Source organism: Protopterus annectens, chromosome 10.part0 (assembly GCF_019279795.1).
Source record: "Protopterus annectens isolate FY-2018-M chromosome 10.part0, PAN1.0, whole genome shotgun sequence".
Lineage (NCBI taxonomy): Eukaryota > Metazoa > Chordata > Ceratodontiformes > Protopteridae > Protopterus > Protopterus annectens.
This window is the reverse complement of record NC_056744.1, coordinates 1382992140-1383014430: the sequence shown is the minus strand read 5'-3', so window position 1 is coordinate 1383014430 and position 22291 is coordinate 1382992140. Positions and strand designations below refer to the sequence as shown.

At 39.3% G+C, this 22291-nt stretch overlaps 1 protein-coding gene across 1 annotated transcript in view; it reads left to right on the top strand.

Annotated features, from left to right (window-relative positions):
* CLCA4 (chloride channel accessory 4) overlaps positions 1-22291 on the top strand; it is a 580176-nt gene that overhangs the window by 315728 nt on the left and 242157 nt on the right. Inside the window, exon 7 of the mRNA XM_044086020.1 lies at positions 9223-9447. Within this exon, the coding sequence (XP_043941955.1) occupies positions 9223-9447 (225 nt within the window). The remainder of the gene's footprint in view (positions 1-9222; positions 9448-22291) is intronic.

Genomic DNA, 22291 nt, shown 5'->3' with positions numbered 1-22291 from the left:
ATGAAAAACTTCTCCAAAGCTAACTTTGGGCTCCTGAAAACAGAGGTGGCTAACTTCACGGTACCCATGTAAATGGAAAATAGTTACATGACCGAATCATACACCAATGCAGTGTACGAACACATACACACATGCATGGATCGCGCTATACACAATAGAACCAAGATGCTCTCCTCCAAAAAAAGGAAGCCAATCTGGTGGTCACCTGCCATAAACAAACTCTACAATAGAAGGAGGAAACTGGTGTGGAATAAGGTGAAGTCCCAATACTGGAAAAACTCCCTTATCAGCCTCATAAAAAGTTGAGATCCCTCATCAAATCCTCTAATGCTAGCTATGAAAGCAGAATTGCAGCAAATAGTAAAGACAGCCATAAGGCCTTCTATAGTTATGTAAAAAATCCCCATGGCAATACCCAGATTTGCTCTGAGCTACTGCACAATGGTACCTCCTATACCGAGCCAAAAGATATTGGCAATATACTGGCCGGCAGATTCAGTGCCAACTTTACCCCTCTCCTCCCTCAAAGGACCAGTCACAATACGAGTAGATTGCCAGGCACCCAGTATTACTACTGCACAGGTTAAAACACCACTGTCCAAGGCCAAGAATATAGCTTCTATGGGACCTGACAATATCCCTGGCTGTGTTCTACATGAACTACAGAGTGAACTGGCACCTCACGTGTGTGTTCTGTTCAATTATGGCCTCACCTCAGGCTTTGTCCATACTGAATGGCAGACTGCTACAGTCATCCCTCTCCACAATGGAGAAGCTACTACAGACCCTGGTAACTATTGTCCCATTAGCCTGATGAGTTTGATATGCAAAGCTATGGAATGCATCATCATGGACTTAATAAACAAGGATATAGGGAATCTCCAAACTCTGGATCCCACACGGTTTGGATTTGTGAAGGGTAGATCATGCCTGCTCAACTTGGTCAACTTCTTTGAGTCAGGCACCAGAGCTGTGGATGAAGGCAAGGTGATTCATACAGCCAACCTTAATCTGGCCAAGGCCTTTAATACCATTCCCCACTCAGGAATCATAGAAAAACTCACTAAGCTAGGCATCAACTCCTATATCACTAGGTGGTTGCAAATTGGCTCACAGGTAGAACTAACAGTGTAAAAGTAGCTGACTCCAAGTTAGATTGCCAACCAGTCATGAGTGGAGTCCCACAGGGTTCAGTCCTTGGTCCTCTCCTGTTTGCTATCTACTTCTCTGAAGTCCAGGCCAACATGAAGAGAATCTGTCTGACAAAGTTGGCAGACTATTTCAAGTTGGGAGCTATTATTAACTCCCCAAGAGATGTTGACATCCTACAGAAAGGCCTCATTGAGACCAACGACTGGTGTCAGAACCATGGCCTTAAGCTCAGTGCCAAAAGATGTGTTGTCAGCCCCTTTGGGAAAAATCTGGTTTCCGTGAATTACCACATCGATGGTAGTCTGCTGAACACAGAAGGCGTTATAAGCGATCTGGCAACACATGTTGACAGCAACCCGTCTTTTGACCACCACATTGCCACTGTGGTCAGAAAGTCCTTTTATGTGGCACATCTCATTACTAAGGGTTTTGCATCCAGGAAGAAAGAGGTCATTGTCTCCCTCTACTCTTCCCCCGTTAGGCCAATCATTGAGTACAATGCCCCATTTGGCAAAAGTACCTGACAAAGAGGATACTAGGCCTTAAACATTTGTTGTATATGGCAGACTTTAAAAACTTCAGCTATTGTCTGTGTCATATCACCTACTTAGAAGCAATCTCTGCTTGACTTACAAAACCATGTCTGACCCAGCTCTGTTAGAAATGCTACAGCTAAATAAATCCCCATCCCTCTACACCACACACTCCAGAGACCTCAACCTCATTACCACAATCAACAAAACATGCTGATGGGACAGATTCATAACCCAGAGACTGTCCATGCTATGGAATAGACTTCCCATACATGTGAAGCAGAGAACCTCCCTGACCCTCTTCAAGAGGAATCTTGATGAGTGGATGGGAAATAGAAAATTCACCCCAGGAATCACTCCAGTGGCTTTACTCGACAGAGGGACTGGGAACTAAGGTTGGGTGGCACAATGCCAGAGTAATTCTATGGGCTAGGCATGTAAAGGCTCCAGGGCCATTAGCCTAGTACACACCTATGAACATATATAATGTGCAAATATCTAACCCCCTGTGTTACTGTTCATTGTGATGATGGTGTTCTTACATTTTGCTTAACTTCTTCCAGGCCCATCCATCATAGGGAGCCTACAATTATCTGCAAATAGTAAGCTGAACATTATGTCAGTACTGATGGGCAGTTCAAAGAAATATTTATTATGTGGTATGGCTGTCAGGACTGTTGTGTGTATTGCAGTACTGCTTGTAATATTGGCACCACTGTTAGTTTTTTAGCATATATTGGACTATAGTAGTATAGGTATTAATTACTTTCCTATGTTTGTTGCTTATTATCACAGGAGATCCTGACAGTGGAAGTGTGGCATTCCTACCACCAGGTGTAGAGTATCAGCAGACTCTGGTAATGATAGTGGGAAGACAAAGACAGTCAGGGAGTGCAGAGGTTGAATCTGACACTGAGGTTGACATGCAGCCATCCCTTCTAATTTCATCAGATACAGCCTGCAGGCCTATGCCAACTCAGTCCAGTGAGCCCTCAGATATTGGACAGATGAAGGGTGAAACACTCGATTAGGGTAGTGTGATTACTGTGTCTTTAGTGCCTCTTGACTCTGGCTATAGCCAAAGTGTGGGTGAGGTGCCACACAGGAAGGTTGTTAGGGGTGCTTGGAACCAATCTGCTTTCCATCCTTCACCTGATCCAGGTGTGTCTTCCCATATCACTCAATATATGTTTAGGGCCATCATGGAGGCATAGGCACATTCCAATAGGTCTTCCAGAGAACTGCTTGGGGTTGTAGATGTGTCTCAGGCAGACGTGCGCGACTGCCTCCACGATGTTGCTGATTCAATGAATCGGATGAATGGCACATTGGAATGTGTGGTGTCTGTGATGGAACATATGCTGTGATGGGGACGGCATCCACATAGGCATTGGTCTGCCACATCATATGATGTTAGGCAACATGGCCATGCCCAGTCATGCTCTCGTAGTGGCACTACTTCTACTGCTCCACCAGTGGTTGAGGTGTCCATACCAAGATGTGGCAGAACATGGGGTCCTGGATCTGGGCATACTCATGAGGAGGACTTGTCCAGCAGACATCAGTCACCTTCAGGTAGCAGCATTGCCTCTGACCATGGGCATGGATGTGCCAGTGCAACTCTGCCAGAGTCAGTTCTAAGGGACAAGGACAGCAACGATGATCTATCACTTCTACCATGCATGGCTCACACCTGTCCGATATAACAGGTTGTAGAGCTAGCACAGTGCTTGTCTGTGGTCTTGCAGACACTGACACACCAATTTCACCTGGAGGACCCATACAGACACGCACACACATTACAGTTTAATGGGTCCGTAGTGAGTCTTAAAGCTCATTGCATCTCAGTGGACATTTTATACTTAATCCAATTGCCTGCTCATTTCTCTTACTTACACACACACACACACACACACACACACACACACACACACACACACACACACACACACACACTACCTTTTGTGTCAGCCTAGGCCTCCTGCCACCCCCAGTACCCTGTGCAAATGATGATAACTGTGACATATCCTTGTTTTCTATCTTTTGGATTCAGGGATGCATAATTGTTTTGTCTGATGCTCAGGGTGCATAGCTAGATTACTGCTTAGTATATATGTGTTTGTGATACTATTTCAATTGTAATGCTTTCTTATGGGTTTTTGTAATGTCTGCGTGCTTCATAAACTCTTACAGCAACAAAGCAGGTCTATGCCATAAATAAAAGTGGGACAAAATGATGAACAATAGGAAGACCTTTTAAATGATTTTGTCTTACAAACATAGACAGTTGTTAGAATAACAGTTTTTTTCATCAGTATATTTCAGATTGTTCTGAGATATATGAAGTCTGAAACTGAAATGTGTGTCATTACTTTCTAACTTCTCTCTTTTGTGATTTGATAGTACAAAAATATGAGGCCAAAATGAGGACATACATTGACCATTAGTACTTTTGAAAGGTATGAATTTGTGCATTTTTGATACCTGAGGCCTATTACTTGATAGAGGACACATGTATTCACATAAGTCTTTGCTGTCACATGTTAAAGTTATTGCTGTACAAATCACCCACAATTTAATTACTTACATTACCAAGTAACAGCATGCAAAGATGTGACATTCATTTGTATTATTACACAATTCTGGTTTAACACTCCTGGTTTAACACTTACCTTCTACATCCAGCAGTTGCTACAATTTTCATTTAGGGCTGACTCTGTCTCATGCTAGCAGTACACAGCCGTAACATGGGGAGGTAAAGGTTGTGAGCATTGCCTGGTATCAGTGTTACTGTATGTATGTGTGTAGGATGAAGGTTTTAGCCCCTTAGGTGGTGAGTGAGTGAGCTATATGTTGCTTTTTAGCCAATGTGAGGGCATATTGACTATGCCTACATCTGCCTATACCCACAACAGCAGCTGCTGGTTCCCTCTCTCTGACTCCTCACCTGCTTGTGGCAGTGGTGACCTTGCCATCAGTGGTGGGATGTGTGCCTCTTCCCCTTGTTAATCCTGCTGAAGCTGTTTTCTCAGGATGATGTTGTGAAGCATGGCACAAATAGTGAAGATGTATGTGGGTTGTACTGCAGGGCTCCTCCAGATATATCTAGGCAGTGGAACCGTGAATTCAGCAGCCTAGACACATGCTCTATGATATTTCTGGTTTGTGTGTGTGCCTCATTATGAGATTTTTCACTGGGTGTGTGCACATTTCTGATGGATATCATTGACCATAGTTCCAGTGCATATCCTGCATCACCCAGAAAATGACCCTGTGGGGTATTTCCCCCTCAGTGAATATCTGATACAGCTGGGAGGTGTGCTAGATATGTGAGTTGTGGAAACTACCTGGGCTGCCAGCACATGCATTTACAATGATTCCCTTAGCATTTCACACAACCTGGCAGTTAATGGAGTGGAAGTCCCTTCTAGTGATGTAAAGCCTGCCCTGTTCCCTGGGTGGTGCCTTGATTTCTGTATGTGTACAATCTGTTGCAGCCAGTCCTTCCAGGTAGTGTGCTATAGTGTAGCACTCTTGCATATTTGTGGCCCTGTCCTCAGGAGTACAGGTAAAATATATGTGGTAACTGGCATGTTGCAGCATAGCATTCAGAAAATGATGGAGGATTCTGGAAGCTGATACCTGTGAAAACCTCCAGCATGTCACCGGTTGGTCTCTGAAAGGTTCCTGTAGCTAAAGTTCTAAGAGTTAGACATACCTCTCCACTGGTATTGGTTCGCCATGGTTTGCCCTGGGTATGAATTAAGGATGACAGAGGTTGCAGAGTTCCTGTAGTGTGTCTCTTTTTACCCTGTAGTGCTCTACAGTTTCCCCATCATGCAGATTGTGATAAGTTAACCTGGGTCTGAAAACTCTTCTGCTTCTTGGCCATAGTCTATTAGCAGCAGCAGCGTTGACATCAGCCTCTTGCACATACACATGGATTAAAGCAACAGCAGTCCCTAACCATAACATTCTTTCTGTGTAAACTCCTTTCCATGGTTGTATTCCAATAGGTTTTGGAATTCACAGGAAAAACCAGCACTGAATCTACATAGTTGCTTTATAGCTTGTTGAATAGATCCTTCATCTTGGGTTGTTTGGTTAGCATACAGTTCAGCTGCTTATGCTGCAGTTAACATACCACTGTGTTTATTATGGTTGCGTGGCTCTAAACACCATGTAGAGCCACTTACTGAATACAACACTGTGGGCTATCATGTTACCATGTGAGCTTTATTGAACCAGCCCAATAACTGATTAGTGATGCTAGTTAGTTATACCTCCTATCCTCAATTTTGATTATAAATGGCTCTGGTCTGATCCATTAATACTTGAAAAAGCTTCTAGTTTTGGTGTAGTTCAGTGATTTATTTATCCGACTAGATATTCGCCCTCAAATTATTTATTATTATACCATGACCGCCCCAAAACGTGCACGCTGATTGGCCAGCGTGCCCGTTGTAAATCGAGTTATACTAATGGAAAAAGGTCCGGTCGCCCGGACTTTTTTCCATTAGTATAACTCGGTTTTTAAAACACTGTCTCGCTATGTTAAATGGGTTTAACATAGCGAGACAGCTTTAAAATAAGCAACGGAGATCTCCGTTGCTTATTTTAAAACTGTCTCGCTATGTTAAACCCATTTAACATAGCGACAGTGTTTAAAAGCAACGGAGAAAGCAAGATCTCCGTTGCTATTTTTATAGCTATGTTAAATGGGTTTAACATAGCGAGACAGATTTAAAATAAGCACCGGACATCTCCGTTGCTTATTTTAAAGCTGTCTCGCTATGTTAAACCCATTTAACATAGCGAAACACTAAATAAAAAGCAACGGAGATCTTGCTTTCTCCGTTGCTTTGCTCACTCTGATGTACTGCGCAGGCGCGCAGTACATCAGAACTGCCGCAGATGCCAGACATCTGCGGAAGGGCAGCAAACAGGCATTATACTATGCCATTATTTAAGAAAAGTAATAGTTTCTTTTCTTAAATAATGTCATGGTATAATAGCAATAACCCACTTCTGGGTGTGGGTAATGCTATATTTACCCACAGTTGGCTTTGTTTGGTCCACGCCAACCATGGGTAAATCTAGCATTACCCACACCCAGGCGTGCTTTATTGCTATAGTACTTGTCTGGGTTCTCACTTCTCCTGGGTTAATTGTATAAAGTTGTGAAGTACAGTTTAAAGTCATAAGTGATTCTTTACATGTTGTTTTGCATTAGAAGCACTGTTATCAGAGTGACATCTTTTATCTAGAAAAGCAGTTTAAAATTGTACAGATTTTTCTGTAGATGATGAATGTAATTACTTAACTTTAAAAGATTGGAGTGAATTTTATTTAACTGAAGTTATATACTTGGAACGGAAGATTTTGAAAAATCATTTTAGCTGTTGTAGATTTTATTTGCTCATGTCATCTTTTAACTCATTTTCATAGGTTAATAGATTTCCTCCTGAATGGAAAAAAATGTACCTTGTACTTGTATTTGAAAATGAGAACAACATTATTTTAAAAAATATCATTGTATTAGTGTCCAAACTCCAGTCCCTAAAATATTTGACAAGCTGGTTTCAGTCAGCTGATTTTTTTTATCCACAGGTTAATGACTTTGAAGGCAGCTTTCAATGTGGTTTCAAAAAAAAAAAAAAAAAAAACGTCTGCAATTAATGGATAGACTCTATTTATATGTTTTTATGGTCTGGGACAATTTATAGATTCATCAAAACTATTTGACCTGGTTGGCTACACAGCTATCCATACACATTGATCTAATTTAGGCATCGGTATAGGATACTGTTAAAAACATTTTTCATGTCTTTCAAACAGAAAATGTTATAAGAAATTAAGTCAGCATTTCTCTGTTTTTTACGCCCTTGGATCCCTTTTTCTTACTGATTCGAATGACTACCATAAATAATGTTAAGTTAAATTCCAGTGTTTTAGTTTATAGTAATGATGTTTTCTGTTTTCTTTTGACTGAGTACTTTACAGAATAATTTTAAGCTTTATAATGAATATGACGTGTAATATGAAAATTAATTTTTTGAAACCAAAAATTCATGCCTTTCTTTTATGACCATCCTGTTGATTATTTAAACATTGTACAGATACCTTGAATTATATATAGGGCTTACACTTATTGTCACCTTGCCTTTCAAAAAGTATATCAGTAATGTGTGCCCACTAGTATTTAATGGACTACTTCAGTTATACTGAAACGAGAAAATATTAGACAGTGCATTGCTTTCAACAGTTTCTGATAATGTTACTTTCTATTCTGCATGCAACAGATGTTATTTTACTAAACCTATGGTATTGTATAAGGCTAACAAATCTTATTTTGCCCATCACTTTAAATTATTTAAGAGAGCAAAGGTATTTATGCTTGACCTGTGCATTGACTATTGACTATCCACACTGAATTACCTTGACATTCTTAGTTTTTTATCACACCTTAATGAAATATCTCTTTTAAAGAGCAAGAAGCTTATTTGTTCTGTCATATAGTAAGTATACTACCCATTTCACCAAGACTAAAGCTCAGAAATCAGTTATGTTTCACAGAGTGAGCATGTTTAATAATCTACCTTTATCATGTCCTAGATTTATGTTTAAAAAATTGTTTTCCAAATATTTTGTTTTGTATTGAAATTGCCTATAATATTTTTATTCTTTTGAGATCATTTAACCAGTCAGTGCTAACAGTATGAATTTAAAAAAGGTCCCTCTAGATCAGTACCCAAGGAGTTAAAACATACAAATGAATAAATGAACCTTTAAAATGTTATTGCTATGTAGTAAATTTACAAATAAAATAATCAATATTCAGTATTCAATATTAATAGTCTAGCTCTTCAGTGTTTGTATTCTCAGGTTCTTCTTTTCCCTTAAACTGAGATTTTCTTTTCTCATTTCATACATAAAACACTGATTCTCCAAAAATGCTTCAGTTTGCATTACTCCATAATGAAAGGTGATTTATATTCCACTGACTACTAGGCAGAGAAAGGGATAGAAAGACTTAATCAGGCACTCCTTATCTTCGTTTATTGCCAGTCTATTTGCTTCATGTATCTGACACTTTATTTACTGTTGCTAGTAAAATCTCTTGTTGATTTTATTAAAGCTAATATAATGGCAGCATACAGACATCTGAGTAAAGGAGACTGTATGTTATATAAGTATATAGGGGTCAAAGTTACAAGAAATTATATGTTTATAAGTTTGGGGGTTTACCCTAAAAGAACCATGTGTTATGGATAAAATATTAAATGTAAACTGAAGTTCATCAGTAAAGGTCTTATAATATCTTCAGGGGCATATAACAGTCTCTTTTTGATGTTTTAGAAAAAGTAGCATGCAGTGATTTATGCTTGTGACTAGATTCAGTAGTTTACCTTATAAAATAGTGGTAAAAAATTGTAGATATGCTTCTAAACTGCTAACACTTGAAGAATCACAATACAGTGGCAGTGTGTTCATATTGATGTATCTTTTCAAATTCTTTCTACTCTTTTTCATGTAGTATAACCGAATACAAAGGCTGAAACAGGCAGGAGAAGTTTTCTTGCTGCAGATTATCGAAACAGGATCATATGCTGGTATTGTTGCCTTTGAATCATCTGCATCTATTAGGAAAAACCTGCTGCTTATAGACAGTGATACAAGTCGAAACAATCTTGTAGCAGCCCTGCCTACATCAGCAGGTGGTGGGACAAATATCTGCAGAGGAGTTCTCAAAGGCTTTGAGGTGAGACCATAATTAAACTAAGTTTAAAAGTAATATGTATGTTCATTTTTAATGCCTTTATACTTCTAGTGCAAACTGCCATTATCACATATGGAAAGGAAACTTGATTGCATTCTTATTATCTAACTTATCCAATTGTTCTGTTCCCCAAACTACAGTAATTCATCCTGTTGCTTGTTTTTTTTTTTTTCACATGTTCTCTCTCATAAGAAATTGCATCTCTTATATATGGCATAATGCAGACTTTTTTGTAATGCCCTATCTATTGTCTGTGTGCAGAGGTGTTCAATGGTTTGAGCATGACAAATTTATATAAGGCATTTTAACCCAGTGCTTCTCCCAATGTGTCCCTTGTCACTATCAGAGATGTTAGAGATACAAACATGGCGGAATTCTTTCTTTGTTTCTTTTTTTCTTTCTCCCCCTATCCACCTTTGGGAGGACAGTAGCAGGCTAAACTTCTCATACCCCCCAGCACTAGGCTACCATATTTTGGCTGATCCACTACTTGATCTTAGTTGATAAGTGACAAATAATAACTTCACCAGTGGGTCTGTTATGTATTACTATAGATGGGCCCATCAAAAAATACATTATCCCTTTGGGGTGTTTACCCTGGTACGACTTTTCTATTCCTCCTTGAATAACTGACGTAAGGTTTAAGGGTGTGTACTGGCAAGGCATAAATGGCCACATGGCCCAGGTGCCTTGGATTTTCTATGATTTTTATGATTTCTCTGATGCAGATCTCCATGCATACACCTGACATCAGTTTCAGCTACACATACTGGTAGCTAATATGGATATTAGATTTTGTGCCAATCATATCTGTGTCTTTTAATCATGGAAACAGTTTAACTGTTATTTTCTCTAAACATTACATAATATAATTTCATGAAATAAAACATTTGTTTTGCACAGTACTTAAAAACTAAATCAATATTTAGGACCTACCCTGAACTTAAAATGATCTGACATATATCCTAAATGCCCCAGTACCATTGTCACTGTATTGACACTGATTAGGAATAGGCTGTAAATATTATTTTTCATTGATCTCTGAGTTTCTGCCTGTGCCTTGTTTCAATCAGTTTTCTACTGTTTACCTTCCTTTCTCGGGATGTGTTCAACATCAAGTCCAATGTTGGAAGACTAAGATTTTCTATCATTTTGGTTCTTTTCCTCTTTGTCATTGACTCATTTTAATCCTGGATTTTATGTAATGCTCATCTTCTGCTCCTGGTGTTCTGTGTTCTGATGACCTGTTACCACTCCAGCCTAGAGGAAAATATTCAAGCCTCCCTATCTTCTACCCTGTAGTTTTTATTACACCACTACTCAACTAATGTACATACTTGTTCATACAAATTGATGTATTTCACTGAAACAAATTACATAACTTTATGCTTTTGTCATTTATGTTATTAACTTGCATGATGTTGTATACTGTAAGTCAATTTAAAAATATGCATTTTGGAGCCTTACTTCATGGTGCCCCTGTGAAAATTAGCTCTTGCTCAGACGGACTATTCCAATTAGCAAGTGGAATAAATATAAATACATTTTAAATAAATATTTATAGCAGTGTCTGGATCTCTGCATAAAGTGACAAATTGTGCCATAGCAAAGACAAAAGAAGGCAGTTGAAACAAAATGCATTGAAGAATCTCTTAACATGTGCAACAAGCATGCCTCCAAACATGTATTGATATGCAACATTCATGCCATGACAACAGCAAAACCAAATAATTATCTTCCAATATATTGCTATGGGGAAATAGACTTGACACTACCCAGGTAAGGGGCATCACTCCCATTCAGCCCTAACTGAACATAGCTATGTGGTCCTCCTGTTTTAGAGGAAAGAGGAGCATGATACTTAACTTACGCATTCCTCTGCAGTACCTAACCAAGTACACATTATCAGGATCAGAACTTGCTTTATTTTACTGCATTCACAGTGGCTATGAGAGAAACTAACAATTTAGTGAATTCAGATTAGGAAAAAAAAACGGTGGTGGTGCTGCGGTAGCGTTGTCACCTCACAGTAAGACGTTGTCCTGTTCGATTCTCAGCTAGAGCATCTTCTTTGTGGAGACATGCGTGAATGGGCGTACCTTTGTTTAAGGGTGTGTGTCAGGGCCAGCAAGTCGGCACGTAAAAATCTACTGCCAATCATTAGCGGACCGGAGTTCGGCTTTGGCGACCCCTAACCGGGAAAAGCCAAAAGACACAACAAGATTAGAAAAAAAATCTGTTTCAGACTTTATATCTATACATTATATAAATAATCGACAGTTCTCAGTTTTTGTAATAGTTAGATATTTCAACTACCAGATTCATAAATTTGAAGGTATTCTTGGTTAAGCAATGCAAAATAATTACTGTCTTAAAGGGATGTAGTTATCAGGTTGGTATATGCATTCTCTTTGTCTGTTCTCCTTTCATATGGAATGAATACATCAGGAAAGAAGTCATGTGTACACAGGTGAACAGTTAACAAATTTATCACTTATAGTCACTGTTATTTTAAACAAGATCAGAAAAACATCATATTAAAAAAGAATACCATTCATAAGTTAAGCTTGTTACCAGATTCAGATAGTATGCTACATCCAATCAGCAAACAAAATAAACTGACAGCAACAGCAAAGTATTCAGAAACATCTTTGTCCATTAATCCTGCTCTTTTCCTCTTCAGCAGGTAGTATTCATTTTTAAGCAACATCATCAGTGTACCCCGGCATGAACTGAATATGAACATTTCCTGTCTCAATTTTACAAGCTCTGGAATTATGAGACAACATTCCCTTCAAGCAACCTTTACTATCACCCAAGCCTTTCCATAATAAGAAAACATTTATGTATATTAATTTATTAGTTATTCTTTCTTCCTTTTTATGTAGTGACAAGAAGTAGTATTGATTTATAGCAGTATACCCTAATATTTTCTTTCATGCCTCACATTTCTTCCCCAGAAGCAAAACATGGTACTGCTGCAGTTAAGATTGCATTTACAAAAATAATCTTTTTTTTTAAATACACATTATAATTGTCCTTTATTCAGCATTCGTTGCATCATTCTTTATATATTTTATGCATTTTTCTAAACTATTGCATTTTGTCTGACAATCTTGCCAGCATTTGGTACTTATTTTCTGTTAAATAAAAAACTTAAAAAGAGCTGCCAGAACACCCTGATGAAACTAGAATGAACACATTTAGCGTTACTGTGTTAAAAAAGAAAATGATTTATTAACAAAAGGAAAATCATCTCTTCTGTACATACCTGGTCACCAGCAGTAGATCTAAACAGTTTTTATGCTTCTAGTATCGATAATAAAACTTTCTGAAGGAAAGGGGATAAAATGTTACTCTTTTCTCCATTTGCATGTAGTATACTCAGCATGAAATATGTGCTACTCTACTATATTCAATATATTTATTATAGTACTGTAATATATTCAATGTATTTATTATAGCTAGGTATGATTATAGCCAGTATATGTGCCTCTCAACTTTACATGTAGTAATTTAGGGCATATAAACACAATCAGGCTAAAATACATTGACCAATATGCAGTTTTCTGGATTCTCTTGCCTTTTACATACAGTTCGCCAGTGTAAAAAATAAAAGATTATCAGTCCAATAGCTTATGCATAGACATCTGCTGAAATTTTTCAGATGAAAGGTATATGGCTGGATCTCTGCATTCTTCAGGTGATTTCTGAAAAAAAAATTGAAAGCCATTTAAACATGACCTCTGTAATGTTTCTTCCTGTCTCACAATGAAAATGAACAAAGTTAATTTTACATCAAGTTGATCTATGATTCATTTGCAGGTTATTTGTATATCTATACAATGACAAAAAGTCAGTATTAGTATGCTGTTTCCCCAGTCTATGATATACCCAAACCTCATATTCTTAGGAAAAGAGGTTTAACCATATAATCCCAGAATCTTTAACTTTCATTTGTTTAATCCAGCAAAATAGATTATAGTCTGTTTATACTATAAATGGTTATGATTGTAAGAATTATCTATATTATTCCTCTGCTCATTTAAATACTGCGGTGATGGTGCTGCGGTAGCGCTGTCACCTCACAGTTAGACGTTGCCCGTTCGATTCTCAGTTAGAGCATCTTCTGTGTGGCGACATGCGTGAATGGGCGTTCCTTCGTTGAAGGTTGTGCATTAGGCCTGGCAAGCCAGCATGTCAGAACCTACTGCCAATCATTAGCGGACCGGAGTTCTGCTGTGGCGACCCCTAACCGGGAAAAGCCAAAAGAAACAAACATTCCTTTGCTCATTTAAATGTAATCCCTCTTTATTAATTTTGGCATAAGTTATTTCTTTTTCCTCTTGGTAGTAGCTTCCTGGTTAAAAACTATACAAAATAGTCTACATTAATTACCTTAAGGCTATGTATAACCCCAATATCTCCATCAGATACCTGTATTTCTAGTAGAAGTGAATCACTGTGATCTAGAATTTTGCACATATAGGCTGTTAGTTCTGAACTGATGTTAATACCCAGCTATACTCAGGAATATATTTCTGTTTTTGGTACATGAGCTCTCTTATTACCTTAATTTTTATAAATGTAGTGCATTATTTCACCTTGTCCTATGTTTTCTCCTAAAAGGTCACTCTACTATCTAGCACTTTTAATAATGAACTGTTAATGTACTTTTTGTAAAACTGTCAAAACCTGTTTCAGCTGTTCCTTGTGTTGTTCACAAGTACAACTAAGTATTAAATTGTATTACCCCATCAGCATAAACCCTGAAAAAACACGTATACCAGAAAACAAATAATTCATTGTAGTCTGAAAAGATGGTGGTTCCTCATGCAAACAAAATGGCATCCATGTAAACAGAAATAATCCACCTGGAGTTTGGAAGTGTACAATCTACTTTATGTTGCTAATGGCACTTATCAATATGCTTTTTTTAAATCTAGAAACATAAAGTAAATAGCACATCCCAAAGTTTTAATAATGTTATCCATGTGGGCCATAGGGTAGCCATCAAACTTAAGTTGTTGAATATCTAAGAAAACAACAAAGATTTTTGTCACAATCAGATAGTTTTACTATCTTTGTTTGTAATATCAGCTGTAATTCAGAAATAACATTATTTTTCTCAGGTGAAATGGTATTTGATGTTTATATTTATATAAAACCTGAGCAACACCTTTTAAAATAATTCTGTGTTTTGTGTCATGCATCAGACTTATCTTCTCAAAGTATTTCTTCATACTGCAGTAACAGTCGAAACAATTCCTGTTACTGAAATTGTTTTACATTAGAATTCACAGTCTTATTTCTACATGCATGTATATCAGCAGCTTGAATGCAATGTTTAAAATTACTTCTGTTAAAAAACTTTTTTTTCAGTAGATTCACACAATGAGATCTATAAGATCATTGTTTTTCTAGGATGCATATGGTATAGGATCTAGGTTTATCACCTACTTGATTCCTGCCAACATTTCTTATTTATGTTCTTAGGCAATAATAATCCATTATCCTCACTTAGGTTCACTGGTAGTTACTAGGTATGTGGTCCAAGAGACCACTGAGGAGTCTAGCTCAATTTCCCAGTTTCCCACAAAGCACTCGTGGTTAAGTGATTTGCTCAGACTTGCACAGTAGGTAGATATACTGTAGGCTAAGAGAATCAAACCCTGAACTATAGGAAAGAGCTTGCTATCAGCATACCCTTAAAGATGTGCTCTATATTTAAAGTTTTAACAGTTTTTGCTTTATTTTTGGATGCCACAGTGATGCAGCGTTAGCGTTGTCGCCTCACAGCAAGAGGTTTTCTGGTTCAATCCTCGGCTGGAGTGCCTTCTGTGTGGAGTCTGCATGTCCTCCCTGCCTACATGTGGGTTTCCTCCCACTTTACAAAGACATGCATTTGGAGCAATTCTCCCTGGGCTTCCACTGAAAATTGGCTTTGTTCCAAATTCTTAAGGCAACCATAAGCCAGGAGAGTTAATGACACCCACTGACGAAAATAGATATGCCTCTATGGATATTGAGTTTTCTGCAAAGATTCTTGTATTATTTCTTCACTCCATATGAGGTCCTTCTAAATATAAAGAAGAGAAACCAGTGCTACTATGAGCTGTTTCTCTATAAGTATATATAAATAATACTAGTAATATATGCCAGTTATTATCTCTAAATAACATATTTTTGTATCATAGTCTTTAATGTTCTGGTGTACCATTCCACTTAACCATTGATCTGGGTATGGAAGGGAGTAGTGGTTATAGCTTGAGTACCAAGAATCTGCCAATTGTTTTATTAATCTGTATGTTAAATTAACTGCTTTATTAGTAAATGTAGTTTGTGGAGTCCCCCAAAAATGCAAAAGTGCTAATTCCTGTACTTTTCTATTCCATAATGGAATGGCCTCCAGATATCCTCTTTTAGTTCTATTCATGGGCCTATTATGTCCACCCCAATAAAAGTAAATAGTTTTATGGGAGTAGACATAGCTTGAATTAATAGTCTTTCATGGTGGTACTTTTATATCAACCGTAGCTTTCCTTCTGTTTCTGAATTAATGCTATAACATCTATGCACATCCTCGTCCAAAAGAAATGTTGGAACAGTTTGTTAAAAGCATTTTCCTGTCAACAATGCCCAAATAATGAATGCTCATCAGCAATTTGTAAAATACCTTGTCTAAATGTATACAGAATTACTAATTGTTCTACTGGACTAATTTGGTCATTACCATGTTTCCTATTTCATTATCTGCTCAGATGTATTGTAGCCCATTTTTTCTGATTTTCTGGTAAAAATTCACTATGACCAAGTAAAAGCCACTTTTCGGTGGTATGTCTTTGGTATCAAAAAGCCTCTTTTGGGTGGCATGTCCTTGGTATTTAATTCCTAGTGGTGTCTGTTTCTTTTGCAGTATCCTGTCTTGTAGCCATCTAAGGCTTCATCACAACTGTCATTTTCCTTTTGAGAGGCTGTAAATGTGGTCTGCTCATTCTATAAACTGCTTGGTGGTATGTGTTAGGCAGCTTCTGTCTTCCAGAGCTATAGAACTGTTGCTGAAGATGGCAGTCACATTTTAGATACAAGATAAAACTTTGTATAACCTGAGCTCATATGAGTTTTATTACCATGTATCATTATATGCATGTAACTGTGGATTTTGTCTGTAGTCACTAAGTGGGCATATTCTGCACCTTAGATTTCACTACTGCCAGGAGTCTGCCATTTTCAGGACTCTCCCTTTTGGAGTTCCACCCATGATCAGTTAACTCGGGATTCTGTCCAACAGGTGAAGGATATGAAACTTCCAACATCAGATACAAAATTTATGCACTTATCTTAATGCTCGATCTGTGTACCTTTGTTGACAACTGAAAGTCTGTTTCACAAGGACACACAATTGCCAACCAGCCAAAGCAAAGTACTTCAACATTGGCCATTTAAAACTATTCATTGCCCAAATACAGTTGGCTGCCAGGATTATGTTAAAAAAACCTCATACTACCACAGGTTGTTGCTGCACTTTTCCAATATGACCACTCACATCCACATGTATGGAGCTTCCCTCATAGAACATGCAGCGGAATTTCATTATTTTAAAATGAATGCTAGAAAAGCACCTCTGATTATCCTAAGGTTTTAATGCCTTAGTCCTGGCTTGAGCATTCCACAGTAGCCTAATTTATTCTGCAGATGCATATAGGATAAAAAAGTCAGTCAGCTACAGAATACAGAATTTGGGTGCCTTTGCAGTTTTAAAAATCTATGTATCTGCATAGTCTGTGTATGCCTTCTCTTGCCAGTGGTTAGGCGAAGCAGTCAAATACCTGTGCTGCATTCTTTGACTTCAAAGGGATTAAATGTATCTGCATTTTGAGATGAATTTAAAAAATGCTATTTTATATAAGGTAAGGAGAGAGATAAATTTTAGTTTTTGAGAGCTTCCGTGAAAGGCTGCTCTGTGACCATTTTTGATCTTCCCCACCTTATCCTGATGTGCTCTTAAATGGCGTGGCTCTTCAATTGCCTGCAGATTATGGAAAGTTAATTTTAAAAGCCTTTTAGTCTTACTTTATCTGCTTGTATACAATCATATTGGCAAAACCCTCCCCTTAGACTAGTTACACTTACCCACTAGGAGCATACTGCAATACCCACACTAATGCCCCCCACTGCAATAATACTTTTAAAGTATCTGGCCTAGTTCCTAATCATGCATTACAAGAATAGAATGGTCAAGATAGCCTAAAAACAAAATAAATAAAGACTGGAGCAAATGTTAAGGTTCCAAGAATGGGATATGAAAGGAGTAGCACTTGCTGGGCAAGAAGAGTGTGGGAGAGCTTTACTTTGGAACAGCAAAGAATGTGGGCTCTGCAGTAGAACAGGCCTCTTCACAGTAGAAAAAGGGATTGAGGTGTTAATGGACTTAGTGGCCAGGCATGAAAGTATAGAGTGGGGTCGGAGTGAAGGAGACAACAGGAAGTCTGCAAAGAGAACAGGACTGGAAAATTAAGGTGAGAAAAAGACAGAGGACAAGAGAACATGTGCATGGCATCAGCAGAGGTTCAAGAAAGTTGGGTGCACAGAGTATGGTTAAGGGAATAAGTGAGAAATGCAGCCATGAATGGGATAACAAGCAGAAGGAAGTCAGGAGGGATGGGCAGATACAGACAAAAGACAGTGTCCATTCTGAGCAAAGAATTAATGGGGATCACACAAGACGGAGAAAAAGTTAAGGTGTTGAATGAATGATTTGCTTCAGTATTCAAAAAGGAAGTAAGGAAGTCATGGGGATGGTGTTATGCTGGATAAGAGGCAAGGATGAATGGGGAGAACAGTGTGAGATACCTGAATAGATGGTGAAGAGTTCAGAGGGAATGAATTCCTCTCAGAGAGGATAAATCACAATGAGTGAATAGGCTGAACTGCCAGAATTTTCAGAAATCTGTCCATTGTGTTGCCAGACCCTCTGATATATTTCTTTAACAAGTTACTGGACTTGCCAAATGACACAGCAATTGAATTAACTTTGTGTGAAGGCTAAGACAGCTAGAATTATTGTCACCTGAACCCTACAGAAATGTTAGGGTAAGAGAGAACATGCTGTTAGTATACAAGATCATGTCAGGGAGAAGTGAAGTGTTCATTCTGAACATTAAGGACAGAAGTGGAGGGAGGGTGGGGAATAGTCAGTATCCTCATCTCCAAAAGTACATTTTCACAGACGTTATTGACCCATGGAATGGACTACTGAAATGGCTGGTAGAGATGGTTTCAGTTAGGCATTCAAGAAGGTGTGGGACAGGTAAGAAAAGGATAAGGGGAGGTTAGGGATGGATGGCACGGAGGAGGAATGCAAGACACTTAAAATGGAGTATGAGGTTTATTGTCTCAAAAATTATATAACACAGAAGTTGTTAAAAGTCAAAGAGATTACAATTTGAATAAAATAGCAGTGCAACAAAATCAGGAACTTTGAAGTACTTGTCTAAACTGCATGTCAGTGATCTGATTTAAATCTCAACATGTATTAGTTCATCTTATATTTTACACTAGATCTGTAGAAGGAATTTTTATCTTTTGAAAGCTTCATTCAGAAACTGATTTGTTAGTTCATTGTGAATGATATCCTGCAAAAGTTTTGTTGTCTGATTTTTTTTTTGCTTGTTTTGAATAGAGATGCATCTAATTTGATTATGATCATAATGATGTCCTTCAAGGATGCATCTGCAGTCCTAACAAATGGGTTGTCCTGGCCTCAGGCAGCCCTTCGGTCGGCCGGATTCCAAAGTCCGGTTCTGGCCTCGGCTGATGTCGCACTTCACCCGACGTCATAGCTGCAGTCCAGCGGGTATAAAAGCATCAGCCGACGCCATTTTCCTCAGTCTTTCTTGCCGCGTAGCAACCGAAGCAGAAGCTGTTCGCAAGTGCCGGTCGGTCAGAACCAGAGATTACTACTACCGAAGACTTCTAAAAAGCTAAGTACCCCATTGGGGACTCTTTCTTGCCTCAGCCGATGTCAGAAAAAGTGAATAACTGTTTAACTTTCGGGAAACAAATACCTCATAAAGATTTCCACTCTTACTGCCTACCTTGTTCAGGCCCAGACCATGACGTAGCAGCTTGTCTAGCCTGTGCTTCCTTCAACCAACGAACACTTAGACGTCGGTCGGAGTTTGCAGAGGAGTTTTTCGGCTCCGCTTTTGCTTATATTATGCCGTCGGAGACTCCGACTTTGCAATTAGCAAAAAAGCGTAAGGAAAAGGACCGACACTCGCGGTCCGCGGTTTCAGCCGAAACCGTGGTTAAGCCAACCGCGAGTGTCTTGGTTTCGGCTGAAACCGAGTCCGAGGTTCTTCCTTCGGCCGAAAGCTTGCCTCCTTCTACCGAGGCCTCTTCCAGCAGGGCTGAATCTGCTACGGAAATTCCACCTGCTCTTCCAGTTTCTCAGGACTTATCAGATACTATCCCCTTTGATGTATCTACTCCAGCACGTGGAGCTGCTAGGCCCCCTGCATCCATGTCAATTAAGGCTTTTGCCAGGGCCAAAGCAGCTAAATCTTCTAAGGCCGTGCCTGCTAAAACCCCCTCTCACAAGCCTAGCTCTAGTACCCAAATGCTTAGTCTAGCAGAGGATCTCATTTCTTTGATCAGGGGAACCCAGTCTCACCCTGACAGGGCCTCTCACCCACCTCCAGAGAAGAGGCCTAGAGCAGAGCCCCCTGAGCCAGTTTCTTCAGATTACTCCTCTGATGATTCAGAAAATGCAAATCCTCCAGAAGGCCCTTATTCTCCTTATGAGGACTCTGATGCAGAGGATTCCATACCTTCTGCCTCTCCTCCTGAGGAATTTTCTTTTGGGGAAACCCTGCATGCTATGAGGGAACAATTTCAATGGCAGGGCCAGGATTTTTCGGACTCTAGGAAGAGGCTTAGCATTTGCCACAGCATAGGCCCTTAGCTATTCCTCCAGTACTTACAGTTGTGGATGATGCATTTAATGATGCTTGTACTGCCCCTGACTCACTTCCTCCGGCCCCTGCTAAGCCCGACAGATACTACAGGGTTCCGGACACACATTATCATTTGTATAAGGCTCCTATTGCAGATCCTGAAACTATTTCACAAGGCCCCAAAGCTGTAGCGGCTGCCTCTGCCAAAAAACCCCTCCCCTCTGAAAGAGAATCTAGGGCATTGGAGAGATGGGGTAAAAAAGTTTATACTTCTGCTACTCTTTCGGCTAGGGCCTTAAACTGTCAATTCCACATGATTCAGTATCAGGAATTTCTGTTAGATCAGCTCACTAAAAAACTTTCCTCGCCTGAGCCTTTAGACCGTAAGTCCCTTCAGGATTTGGTGCATAACACTCAGCAGGTCAGTAACCACTCCTTAAAATGCGGCTATGATGCACTGGAGGCTTCCTTTAGATCAGCTATGACTGGTACAGTGATCAGAAGGCATGCATGGTTAAAAGAGCAATCCTTACCAGACCATGTAAAGGCAAAGCTTCTAGATGCTCCCATGGAAAAGCACAGTTTGTTTGGTTCCCCTGCACAGCAAGTGTTGAAGAAGGTGGAAGAAAAAGCTAAATCTGTCCAGACAGTCAAGGATTTCTTACAGGTCCAGCCTCCGAGGTTTAGTAGGAACTGGCCTTCCAAGAATTGGTCCTTTCCAGATGCCACCAGAGCACAGAGAAGCAGGAATAGACGCCCTAGAGGCAGAGGACAATCCAGAGGTGCCTACAGGGGACGTCAGTGGCAGCCTAACAGCCAGAGAAGTACTGCCACAGATTCAGCCACTAACACTTCCACAGGACATTCACAGTGACTTGGCTCTGAAACCGCCCACCAGGGAACAACTGGGAGCACCCTTAGGTGGAAAATTAGCCTTATTTTCAGCAAATTGGCATTATATTACAAGAGACAAATGGATTTTGCAGACAATAGACAAGGGCTACAGGTTTCACTTCCATACTCTTCCAAGGAAGAGAGGAATGCCAAACCTGCCTCCAAACCAAATAACAAACGCTCTACAGCAAATAGACCACTTACTGAGGTTAAGAGCTATAGAAAAGGTACCGCCTATGGAACAAGGACAAGGATTTTATTCAAGACTTTTCCTGGTACCAAGAAAGGAAAACCAATGGAGACCTATCCTCGACCTGTCCGCTCTAAACACATATCTCATTGTTCCAAAATTCAAAATGCTGACCCTACAGCAACTTCTTCCCATGCTGGGCAAGGAGTCTTGGCTGGTAACTCTGGATCTCAAGGAGGCATACCTGCATGTCCCCATATGACCAAATTGCAGAAGATACCTCAGATTCCTTGCAGGATCAGAGCATTATCAATTCTCAGCATTGCCTTTTGGCTTATCTACTGCACCCAGAGTATTCACGAAATGCCTGGCATCAGTAATTGCTCATTGCAGGCTTTAGGGAATTCAAATTTATCCTTACCTGGACGACTGCCTGTTACAAGCGGACAGCAAAGACAAAATAACAAAAGATTTGAAAAAAGTTATTCACCTGCTCCAATCCCTGGGATACACAGTCAACACAAAAAAGTCAAGACTGATACCATCCCAAAGGATAACCTTCCTGGGTGCAGGACTGGACACATCAAACCAGATGGCATTCCTCACAGCAGAAAAACAAAGGCAGCTACCACTTTATTTCATGGCTTTAACAACGCAGAACCAGCTTACAGCAAGGAAAATCCTGCAAGCCCTGGGTTACATGGCATCCTGCATAATATTAGTACCTCATGCCAGACTACATATGAGGAAGTTACAATGGTACCTGAGGAATTTATGGTCTCAG